This window comes from Oncorhynchus kisutch, linkage group LG23 (genome assembly GCF_002021735.2).
Source record: "Oncorhynchus kisutch isolate 150728-3 linkage group LG23, Okis_V2, whole genome shotgun sequence".
Classification (NCBI taxonomy): Eukaryota; Metazoa; Chordata; class Actinopteri; order Salmoniformes; family Salmonidae; genus Oncorhynchus; species Oncorhynchus kisutch.
Genome location: NC_034196.2, coordinates 16,239,600 through 16,252,497, shown reverse-complemented (window position 1 = coordinate 16,252,497; position 12,898 = coordinate 16,239,600). Strand labels below are relative to the sequence as shown.

The 12,898-nt window shown below is 45.1% G+C and overlaps 1 protein-coding gene across 11 annotated transcripts in view; it reads left to right on the top strand.

The window, feature by feature from the left end:
• LOC109868347 (guanine nucleotide exchange factor VAV2-like) overlaps window positions 1-12,898 on the top strand; it is a 245,009-nt gene that overhangs the window by 204,160 nt on the left and 27,951 nt on the right. For all 11 annotated transcript variants that reach the window (XM_031802623.1, XM_031802621.1, XM_031802620.1 and 8 more), the window contains 2 exons: window positions 845-913; window positions 1,024-1,124. In XM_031802623.1, coding sequence (XP_031658483.1) covers window positions 845-913; window positions 1,024-1,124 — 170 coding nt within the window. The remainder of the gene's footprint in view (window positions 1-844; window positions 914-1,023; window positions 1,125-12,898) is intronic.

Sequence of the window (12,898 nt, the reverse complement as noted above, 5' to 3'; positions counted from 1 at the left end):
CACGTCTCCTTTGTCAGGCCTCCGGCTGGGAGCGGTGTGGAAATGTCAGCTATTGGCAGGTTCATTGGAGAGGACAAATGTCTGTGGAGCAGATCGATAAGCTTATTATTGGCACAGTCCCATGGGAAGAGACTGATCTCCAGGGCTCTGTGTGTAAACAGACACACACACACAGACACACACACACACACACACAATTCACCTAGGGTTGTAAATTATGTCAGCGGTTAAACAGCAGCTTCTCCATGATGAAAAAGAGATTATTCTCAATTTGATGGACAGTTAGACATGATCCACTCCACTGGATCCAATAGACTAAGGGTGTGTTTGTGTTTGCTGAGCCAGACAAACATGCAATTAAACCAGAATCACCTTCTTATAATCAGAGGAGTCGTTTGAGCTTGATTGAGTTGAGGTTAATAAAGCCATCATATCTTCATTACATTTTAATGGATCTATTTGTTATCATTAAGATTATGTCATGTGACAAGCATACAATAACATTACTCAAACAACAGGGAAGGTTTGTGCGAGTGCACATAATCAGTGGTTGGTACTCACAGCACGTCAAACAAATGGCTATACGTGTATACAAGACAATGATTAAGCTACTAACACCGAGCAGCAACACATTATAGTGAAACCTATTTTATGATCGATTTTCCTGGGCGCCCCCAGCGCATGCTATTGGATTGAACTGATGTTTAATATACAACTTTACACTACTACCGATTTGTTTACAACGTCAACAGGTTCAGTCAATGATGTTTGCACTTTAGGCCTACTGTATATTGCCATGCAAGTTCTTTTAACTTCTCAATTGTACTGTTTTGGTGTTCTACAGAATTATATGATCCCTTTGAAGCAAGTTCTCAGTCCACCAGACATGGAGTCCATCTTTGTAAATCTCGAGGTGAGTGCTGATGAGTGTAATCGTAGTGTCAGTGTGTAGCTGATGGAGGTGATGGAGGTGACGTGTTAGTGTGACCCAGGCTGACTATGGTTGTGCTGTACCCCATACAGGATGTGATTAAAGTCCACTTTGCTCTGCTGAGGGCCATCGACCTCAACATGGTGAGCGGAGGCAACGGTCTGGGGAAGATCTTCGTAGACTTCAAGGAAAGGTTTGTGACCTCGGGAGCTGTGTGTATGTGTGCGTGCATGTTTGAGATAGTATTCCGTGTGTGGCCCTGTGTGCATGCAGTTGGATTTAGATCCAGGATTTCAGGATAACGCAGAGGATAGATGGGATTATTAAAGATGACGCCGGAGGGTAGGGCTGCCGTCTTATCGACTCTTAACCAACCATACTATTTTAGTCGTTTTTTTCGCGTTGTTCGTGACTTGTTTTGTACATAATGTTGCTGCTACCGTCTCTTATGACCGAAAATAGGTTCTGAACATCAGAACTGGGATTACTCACCTCAAATTAGATGAGGAGTTCTTCTTCAATGAGTCAGACGCCAGGGATATATACTACGGACACCCGACCAGTCCCAGATCCCCATGATTCGCTGGAAAAGGAAATGTAGATGTGACTAATCTGCCCTTGCCTCTGTTCTGCTAGCTAACGTTCAGTCGCTGGAAAATAAATGGGGCGAACTGAAAGTACGTATATCCTACCAACGGGACATTAAAAACTGTAATATCTTGTGTTTCACCGTGTCGTGGCTGAACGACGACATTAAGAACATACAGCTGGTGGGTTATACACTCTATCGGCAGGACAGAACAGCAGCCTCTGGTAAGAAACGGGGCAGGGCCCTATGCATGTATGTAAACAATAGCTGGTGCACGATATCTAAGAAAGTCTCAGGGTTTTGCTCGCCTGAGGTCTCATGATAAGCTTTAGACCACACTATCAACCTAGAGAGTTTTCATCTGTATTTTTTGTAGCTGTCTACATACCACCATAGACCAAGGCTGGCACTACAACCTCACTCAATGAGCTGTATTCCTCCATAAGCAAACAGGGAAACGCTCATCCAGAGGTGGCGCTCCTAGTGGCCGGGGACTTTAATGCAGGGTAACTTAAATCAATTTTACCTCATTTCTATCAGCATGGTAGATGTGCAACCAAAGGTAAAACAATTCTAGATCACCTTTATTCCCCACGCAGAAACGCGTACAAAGCTCTCCCTCAACCCTCCATTTGGCAAATGTGACCATAACTCTATCCTCCTGATACAAGCAAATATTAATATTAATATATCTGTCTATAAAAAAGTGGTCAGATGAAGCAGATGCTAAACTACAGGACTGTTTTGCTATCACAGACTGGAATATGTTCTGGGGTTCCGCTTTCAAGGAGCGGGACTCTAACCCGGAAGCTTATAACAAATCCTGCTATGCCCTCCGACGAACCATCAAACAGGCAAAGCATCAATATAGGACTAAGATCAAATCATACTAAACTGCTCTGACGCTCGTCGGATGTGGCAGGGCTTGCAAACTATTACAGACTACAAAGGGAAGCACAGCAGAGAGCTGCCCAGTGACACAAGCCTACCAGACGAGCTAAATATCTTATATCCTCGATTCGAGGCAAGTAACACGGAAACATGCATGAGAGCATCAGCTGTTCCACACGACAGTGTGACAGGTCAATATTAAGAAGGCTTCTGGGCCAGACGGATTACCAAGACGTGTACTCCGAACATGCGCTGACCCTGGAACCTCCCTCTGAAACTTGATCCTGGACTTCCCGACGGGCCGCCCCCAGGTGGTAAGGGTAGGTAACAACACATCCGCCATGCTGATCCTCAACACGGGGGCCCCTCAGGGGTGCGTGCTCAGTCCCCTCCTGTACTCTCTGTTCACTCATGACTGCATGGCCAGGAATGACTCCAACACCATCATTAAGTTTGCTGATGACACAACGGCGGTAGGCCTGATCACCGACAACGACTTGAGATCTCCGACCTCCTCCTATAGGGAGGAGGTCAGAGATCTGACCGTGTGGTGCAAGGACAACAACCTCTCCCTCAACATGATCAAGACAAAGGAGATGATTGTGGAATACAGGGAAGGAGGACCGAGCACGCCCCCATTCTCATCGACGCGGCTGTAGTGGAGCAAGTTGAAAGCTTCAAGTTCCTTAGTGTCCACATCACCAACAAACTAACATGGTCCGAGCACACCAAAATAGTTGTGAAGAGGGCACGACAAAACCTATTCCCCCTCAGGAGACTGAAAATATTTGGCATGGGTTCTCAGATCCTCAAAAGGTTTTACAGCTGCACCATCGAGAGCATCCTGATGGGTTGCATCACTGCCTGATATGGCAACTGCTCGGGCCTCCGACCGCAAGGCACTACAGAGGGTAGTGCGTACGGCCCAGTACATCACCTGAGCCAAGCTTCCTGCCATCCAGGACCTCTATACCAGGCGGTGTCAGAGAAAGGCCCTAGAAATTGTCAAAGAATCCAGTCACCCTAGTCATAAATTGTTCTCTCAGCTACCGCATGGCAAGCGTTACCGGAGCACCAAGTCTAGGTCCAAGATGCTTCTAAACAGCTTCTACCCCCAAGCCATAAGACGCATGAACAGCTAATCAAATTCACTGTAAGGTGTACACCTGTTAAAATTTGATTTGAGTGTAAAACAGAATAGAGTGCAAAACAGAATGGATCAATTAAAGCTCATATAAGCAAAGAGCCGACTGGGTCTGTAACACTGTTATAATGATAACACACAATTACTAGTTCAGAGAGCACTCTCTAAATGTTCTGTGATCTGTGTAGGCTGTTGAAATGGATTCCTGTAATCTACTAGGGATTCATGAAAACACATTAGTGTACAGAAGAGAAGGCGGTCAGAGCTGTTGAACACCCCAGCTGCAGTACAGTAATGTGGGTGATGATTTGCATGCGTTTGGAGTGGTTATGTGCTTCCCGACTGTGCTGCGCTACTTTACTCTTTAGGTAATGGTAATGATAGGCCTGGTCTGGTAATGACAGGATACAGCCACGACAGCCCTCCAGGAATGTTAGTTCTGATTCAGCCTCATTTTAGGATTCACATGGAGCTGGAGCCAAACCTGGTAATATATATTTGTGTGTGAGTGAATGCGTGCTTGTGTTAATCTGTGAATGAGCATGTTTGTGTTTACACTGTGGAGGGTGATCTGATTATAGTACATAACCGGTAAGGGGGGGGGTATGCTTGCGTCCTATCCCCCCATTCCAAACAGACCGCAGCTGTTCTACATAGTTTGTTTGTCAGATTGTGTAGGTAATTGGCTCGTTGCAGGGCTGCTTGGGGGACCTGGAGAGCTGCATCACACCACACAGAGCTAGCGTGACAGCAACGACACTCTCTATCCCAATCTCTCTCACCTCCTCCCCAAACACGAAGTCCCTCCACCACACTCCCTGTGTTTATCTAACAGGCACTGCTGATCTGATTGAGCTGTCCTTATATCTCTTCAACTCTCTCTCGCTAGGCTAAAGCATGCTTAGCCCTTACAGTACCATAGACTTTTGATACACCTACTGCACAACTACACTACAACCAGAGCACAGCAAGGGCTTTTAGGTCACTGCACATCTCCTAGTTATGGATTGTGGCCTAATCGTGTGCCACCACATGGTCTGCCAGCTGATGCTACTACAGCTCAGGATTTAACATTACTACGATGGATAGGATTAGAGTTGTGACTTGTAGATTGTTGAACTTCCCTGCACTGCAATAAGCTAAAAAGCTATTTCCTCCCACCTTCCCATCATCAGCGCATTGAAAGATGTCAACGACAGGGAATGTTAATATTTACCTTCTGTGACATTCTGCTGAATGCGGAACAGGAGGATGTTTTGGACAAAGCTGCCTTTGGTATTCAGGAGATGATTGACAGACAATCTCCCGTTGTTTCATTATGGGTGGCTCTCTAACCAGTAACAGAGCCCAGTGACTAGGGGATCCATTCTCATCAAAGCCCCTCGTCGATTGGTTCTGAGGACCCGGCTTCGTTTAATTAATGTTGTTATCTCCGCTTGTAAGTCCCATTGACCTTTGCAACAATACACCAGCTTTTTCGTCGCTTTGAAAAATGAATGAAAAGCTTCTCATGTTGTCGTTGCTGTGTCCAGTGAATGCCATGCTGAAAATGTCAGTGTGGCTAATGGCACCTTCTCTAAAACGTGTTAAGACTTGATGACAGTTTTGAATGTACTTTAGAGGAAATCCCTATCATGACAAATTGACTGAACTATCACGATAACAATAGATTGAACAATAAGCTTAACGTCATTGTGCACCTTTTAAACTATTACTACTACGTATTTAAACAACAATCAACAATCAACCAACCATATTATTATTTTCAAACTGCACATTTCTCTAGTAGAACCCTATAGGTTATTTATTGTACTGAACGATATACTGAACGGTTTGGTTGGTGTTGATCATTTTCATTTTTATCGTCCCAGCTCTAGGAAGGCAGCCTACATTTTTATAAGAGGCTCCCCTGTTGGATCACCATACATTACATAGGAGGGCTTGCCACTTTCCCAAACCCCAAACTCATTTCCGGAGTAATCCGCACCCCTGATAACCCTGTAATATGTACTTAGAGACCAGCAGAGAGCTGTTGTACCAGAGTGCTCCTACTGTGTATCTTTTCATTTGCTGTGTGCTGAATGTGTTCAGTGAAGGTGAGGGGGTCCCAATGCCACGTGTCAGACAATATTCCCTCTCTCTGCAGCCTGTCACTTCTGCTTTGCTAGGAGATTTCCTCACTGGCCTGACGCTCCAGCCAGATGCGGCTGCAGACTCGCTACAGAGGTGGGGGTGAAGGTCCGGGAGAACAGTTACTCCAAATGGTGTTTTCTCTGAAATAACATGCATGGCAGCGTTCCCATAAAGAGAGAGCTGGTGTAGCGGCAACAGGGTGATAGCACCGTCCGGAAGTGAGAGAGGAATTTAAAGAGAAGGTTTACATGTCACTGGTGTAAAGTGTCCCTCCCTTGCACAGAAGAGCTCAGTCTTAAGCAACTGTGGAGTTTAAGGGTTGTTTCCTCCACATGCTTTTTTTTACGTCCATCTTCCGACTTTACTCCTGACTCGCTTTCCCTCTAAATAGCTCTCACTCTCTCTCTCTCTTTCTCTTGCACCCTCTCTAGTTCAATCGAGTACAGGCTTAACTGAATGAACAAAAAAGATGTTATGCAATATGACATTTTATTAAATCGTTTGGGGAATGGCCACGTCTCTGAGGGAAGATCCTTGAGGCCAGATGTTAATGACCACCCTGCTACTTGGTTTGCTGCTGGGAGGCTGGAGAATAGAACCATTATTTGAGATAAAACGGACTGCAGGGACTGACTTAACATATCAAGTTATTGCAGAAGACATTTTGTTTATGACGCGATAAAATACAAATGAAATGAAAATGCCTAGAAGAATGAAAATTAAAGGCAGTAGTAGGTCTACTGAGCTCATAAAGCATGGATGAAGTATTCCGGTTTTTTTATCACTGAAGACTCATTTGATGAATTGTTCAGCAGTCTTATGGCTTGGGGGTAGAAGCTGATAAGGAGATTTTTGGTCCTAGACTTGACGCTCTGGTACCGTTTGCCGTGTGGTACTGTAGCAGAGAAAACAGTCTATGACTTGGGTGACTGGAGTCTCTGACAATTTTAGGGGCTTTCCTCTGACACTGCCTGTTATATAGGTCCTGGATGGCAGGAAGCTTGGCCCCAGCGATGTACTGGGCCATACGCACCTTACAGTCAGATGCCGAGCAGTTGCCATACCAGACGGTGATGCAACCGGTCAGGATGCTCTCGATGGTCCAGCTGTAGAACCTTTTGAGGATCTGGGGACCCATGCCAAATCTTTTCAGTTTCCTGAGGGGGGAAAAGGTTTTGTTGTGCCCTCTGCACGACTGTCTTGGTATGTTTGGACCATGATAGTTTGTTGGTGATGTGGACACCGAGGAACATGAAACTCTCGACCCGCTCAACTACAGCCCCGTCGATGTTAATGGCGGCCTGTTCGGCCCTCTTTTTCCTATGATACCAATCCATGATTGCTGATAATGGAGTGTCGATGTGGCCGTTTGACAAGCTGCTTTTGGGTTCACCTTAGTTCCAGTCCGCTCCTATGCAATCATATAGCTGTGAACAGCAGCAACCAGCCTGTGTAGACCAGTACACAGGAGTTCTCATAGCCAGGCAGGGCACAACCATGAAAGACACACCAGTTTTATATGGAGTTCCATACATTCTAATATAATGTTTAGAGAGAAGAGAGTGATAGTGAGGGATAGAAAACAGTTCAACACATTAAGGGGAAAGAGTAAGCCTATGGGCTATACACCTGAAACCAAACAGACAACCTTAGACTGCAAACGTGTGCTAGATCAATATGACATGACAAAAAATATACATAGACCTATGATGAGTGAAGTAATTCATTGAACTGGGATGCCTGCGCCACGTCTATCCTGTACATATGACACTGACATTTGATTGATTTGTGCAGGCACGATAGCCACTACAATGAAAGCTATATTACAATAATGATGTATATTCATTGCTTGCAGAACTTAAGAATTATGTGACAATGAGTAGGCGGCAGGCCTAACGATCAGTATCGTCAGGTAAATATAGACTTAGTCATGAATTATACTTGCGACCCACTACCAGTAGCATATGTGCCCGTGTCCCTGCAGACAATAGCCATATTAGGAAATAACTCTGTGCGTTCCCTGCATAAAAAACTTTATGACACAAGACAACATATTGTTTAACAAATGGTTGAGTGTACCCCATGAATAGCCTTGGGAGTATGCACACAAGGAGCATTACGATAAACTAGATCTGATAGCTGAAATGGAATAATATTATGTATCAACATGGGATGACAGCTAAACACGGCAGCATATCTTAATTTATGTAATTTATCAAGCTCTCTTCTCCTGGGGGGAAACATTAAGCACAACACATTGTGGCAAATGCTCAATGCTTCCACAAACTCTGCGATGGAAAGGATACACTGTAGCCTGGGATCTGAGGTTTTAAAGATGTACAGGGTCGTTGGTTGCGGCAGCAAGAGCGGCCCGGCTGGAGGTAGCCGCGGTGAACGTTGCAGCAGAGGAACAAGGCCCAGAGACAGCCATCTTAGAGTTTCCCCCCTTGCTGGCAAAGCCAATTTCTGGAACTTTTTCCTCCCTTTGGGAGAAACGACCTCTTCTACCCCGTCGTCTGGGAGTTGCAGAGATGAGTCAAGCACATTAATATTAGCCAGTTGGAGGAGCTCATGGCTGGACAGGCCTGGGCGCATGATTCCCAGAATTTGAGCGTCTGAAAATGGTCCCACTTGTGTGAGGGAATTGCATTTTTGTGCCTAGTTTATTGTCTACAAGGTAAATAGGTGAATGATGTTCCGCACATGGCCAATAGGAAAGAGCTGAAGGGACAAGATGCTGTGCTAATACGTTTTTATTCATTACCACTATGCCCATAGATTTGGAAACAAAGTGAATTATGTTATGGATGAAGTTAAATGAGCCTTCAGACCAGCCTTCCTGAATGAACTTCTGTAAACTACATGAAATCAAATAAAAAATTATATGAAATTGTATTTGTCTCGTGCCAAATACAACAGGTGTAGACCTTACTGTGAAATGCTTACTTAACCAACAATGACGTTTTAAGAAAATAGAGTTTTTAAAATATTTACTAAATAAACTAAAGTAAAAAAAAAATGAACACAGTAACATAACAATAACAAGGCCATATACAGTGGGGCAAAAAAGTATTTAGTCAGACACCAATTGTGCAAGTTCTCCCACTTAAAAAGATGAGAGAGGCCTGTAATTTTCATCATAGGTACACTTCAACTATGACAGACAGAATGAGAAAAAAAATCCAGAAAATCACATTGTTAAATTTTTTATGAATTTATTTGCAAATTATGGTGGAAAATAAGTATTTGGTCACCTACAAACAAGCAAGATTTCTGACTCTCACAGACCTGTAACTTCTTCTTTAAGAGGCTCCTCTGTCCTCCACTCGTTACCTGTATTAATGGCACCTGTTTGAACTTGTTATCAGTATAAAAGACACCTGTCTACAACCTCAAACAAAGAGCTGTCAAAGGATACCAGAAACAAAATTGTAGACCTGCACCAGGCTGGGAAGACTGAATCTGCAATAGGTAAGCAGCTTGGTTTGAAGAAATCAACTGTGGGAGCAACAATTAGGAAATGGAAGACATACAAGACGCAAGATCTCACCCCGTGGGGTCAAAATGATCACAAGAACGGTGAGCAAAAATCCCAGAACCACACGGGGGGACCTAGTGAATGACCTGCAGAGAGCTGGGACCAAAGTAACAAAGCCTACCATCAGTAAAACACTACGCTGCCAGGAACTCAAATCATGCAGTGCCAGACGTGTCCCCCTGCTTAAGCCAGTACATGCCCAGGCCCGTCTGAAGTTTGCTAGAGAGCATTTGGATGATCCAGAAGAAGATTGGGAGAATGTCATATGGTCAGATGAAACCAAAATATAACTTTTTGGTAAAAACTCAACTCGTCGTGTTTGGAGGACAAAGAATGCTGAGTTGCATCCAAAGAACACCATACCTACTGTGAAGCATGGGGGTGGAAACATCATGCTTTGGGTCTGTTTTTCTGCAAAGGGACCAGGACGACTGATCCGTGTAAAGGAAAGAATGAATGGGGCCATGTATCGTGAGATTTTGCCCTTCCATCAGCAAGTGCATTGAAGATGAAACGTGGCTGTCTCATTGTTGTCGGTGATCAGGTCTACCGCCGTTGTGTCGTCAGCAAACTTAATGATGGTGTTGGAGCCGTGCTTGGCCACGCAGTTGTGGCTGAACAGCGTGTACAGGAGGAGACTGAGCAGGCACCCCTGAGGGGCCCCCGTGTTGAGGATCAGCGTGGCAGATATGTTGTTGCCTACCTGTGCCACCTGGGGGGCGGCCCATAAGGAAGTCCAGGATCCAGTTGCAGAGGGAGGTGTTCAGTCCCAGGATCCTTAGCTTAGTGATGAGCTTTGTGGGCACTATAGTGTTTAACGCTGAGCTGTATTCAATGAACAGCATTCTCACATAAGTGTTATTTTTGTTCAGGTGGGAAAGGGCAGTGTGGAGTGCAATTGAGATTGTGTCATCTTGTGGATCTGTTGGGGCGGTATGCGAATTTGAGTGGGTCTAGGGTTTCCGGGAAGATGGTGTTGAACTGTACTGAACTATGGGCATATGAATACACCCCTAGACTGTTTGTCTCTTGCTGTTGTCACAACGCGGTAGGAGATATGGGCTAGGACACGTCTTGACAGGCACGCCGCTACCCCGAGCCAGGCAGAAGCCACAGAGGCCTTGCAAATCAGGACTTTCTTCGAGTCACTTCAACACCTTTTCCACATGACATGTCATGCTCCTCAAGGGCCTAGCAGAAGCCGTCACATAGGCAGAGTGCTGCTTTGGCATCCTACAGGGGGATTTGTTCCATGCTGTCGACTGTCTCTAATATAGAATCCCAACATTGACTCATCATCATCCACTCTATAATATTAGAACACAGTTTGGTTAACAGGACTCTCATTAGATTCATTTAATCCAATGATGCATATACAGTATAGTTTATGTAGCTCAGAGAGATGTGAAGGTCATGTACAGAAATGATGGGACTGGCTCCATGGCCAGTCGTCTGTACAGTCAATGGTGTTTCTGTGATGTTGAGGTTTGTTTTTCACGGTGGTGTCCCCTATTGTTTTACCAGTCAGTCCTGTGAGTCATCCTGCTCTTGGATCAGTATCTCTACTCCTTTTGTAGGACGTGAGGTTTTAGTGTCAGCTTATGAGTAACGTTTCACAGAATCATATTATGAGTAACGTTTCACAGAATCAATTTACTTCTTGACTGAAAGAAGCCAGCATGCTACACTGTGAGAGGGAGAGAGAAGAGGGGGTGAGACTGGTGGAGAGAAAAGGAATTAAACATTACTTTAAAGGGAAAGACAGAAGGAGTGATAGAAGGAGATATAGCTGGTTCCTAGGGGAGCATAACATCACAAGTCTCCCAGTGTGATGTGTCCAGACATCAGGAGAGGAGTGGCTGTGCTTGTCAGTGTCTCAGGGGTTAATTATGTCTGACTCCACTGCGTGTGCGTGCGTGTGTGTACATGTGGCTTTGTACATGTGTGTGTAATCAACCCCTTTGTTCCACTGCTTGTCTCTGGGAGGAGAACAAAGACAGTGACTTTCCTTAAGAGCTGGAGGAACACGAAAGCCTGTTATTAGAGGGGTCTGTAAGTATTAGCATTAGCACTGTGACACGTCCTCTCTGCTGTGTCAGTATCAGAGCAGGCCCTGTGTCCCATGCTGAGGCCTGTCACTGAACAGGGGACAAATTGGTCTGTTAGGATGGCCCCTGTTCACATCCTACCCGTGTCCTTGTCTGTCAACACCACATACTTCTGCCTGGTTTTGGAGTGTTTTTAGTGGTGGTGGAGGAGCTTTAGAAAGCGGGCCCTCAGGCACAGAGGCACTGTCCCAGACACACTACACAGGCTCCATGGAACCATGCTGTGAACACTGCCTAACCCCATCCAGCTGAGCTCTTTTTCTCTCATGTAGCCTACACTTTATCTTATTTTGTCTTTTTATTTCTCTGTTTTCTCGTGCCATCCTTTTCCCCCAATCTCTCCTGCTGTCTGTCTGTCTCTCTCTCTTATATCTCTGTCTGCTCTTTCTGTCTGTCTGTATGTTTGTTTGTGTCATCTCACTCGCTCTTCCTTTATCCATTGTCACGTATAAATATACCCTGTGTATTACCATGCTGTAATATAACCAATCGATAATGATTCAAAACCTTGTGTCTAGTCTCAGTGGGTGTCTAATCCATTGCCTAGCACTCTGATCACAATATCACTTTCCCCACCAGTCGCTCCACCTTAAACATCCCGCTCCTGAAATGGCCTCATAAAATAAGACCTTCATGTTCAATTAAGTCTGTGACACGTGTTATTAAAGCGGGTGGCTGACACCTGCCCTGTACCCTCCTTATGCTGCTGCCTGCTGCTGAATCTGACTGCCGCTGCCTGCCTGGCTCATAATTGAGCAAGGCAGCCATTAATCTTATTCCAATTCCCCTCCTTAAGGAGAGGAGCGATCTCCCTGGCTGTGGATCAGGCCCTAATCAGGTCCTTGTTAGCCCCAGACCACGTTGTCTTTGGACCAGACCCAGGCAGGGAGCTTCACAGTGGAGGTCAGTCTAGGACAGTCATTAATGGGGTTTAGGGATGGAGAGAGCCATCCGGATAGTTGGCCACTGGACGACTCATCCCTACCGATGGGGAGCTAGTCATGTTGTGAATGTACAGTAGGCAGAGGTCAGATAAGTTGGTAAGCATTGTAATGGGGTTTGTGCAGTCTGCAGGTGTTAGTGGGTTTGTCCATGTAAGAGGCTTAGGAAGGAGATGAGTTTAGCTTTGAGAGCTGGGGTAGTGACTGCTATCAAAGCACTCTGTTAGTGACTTATGCTCTAACTTCAAGATTAAGTGAAGTGTTGTGAAATGTTAAACAGCTTAGTGAATTATTGTGGTAATTGAATTGAAAGATGAAGAAACCCAACTATGTTTGAAGAGATTTTCTAAGAGAAATGTGCTTTTTCTGCCATACTGTGCTCCTGCTCTCTTGCTGAGTTTTGGAGGCATTTCCCAGCTCTCTGGAGCAGTGCTCTTGTCTCTGTCAAGGATATGTCAGAGACATCCTTAGACTTTAGAAATGCAAACTCTGCTCTGCTGAAGATTAAGAGACTTTGCCAAAAGCATCAGAGGGGTTTGGCACTGCCAGTCGTGACAATGCCCTACTTTGAAAAATAAGAGAGAGAGAGGAATCTGTGCCACGCGTGGTGCCATCCTCTAGTC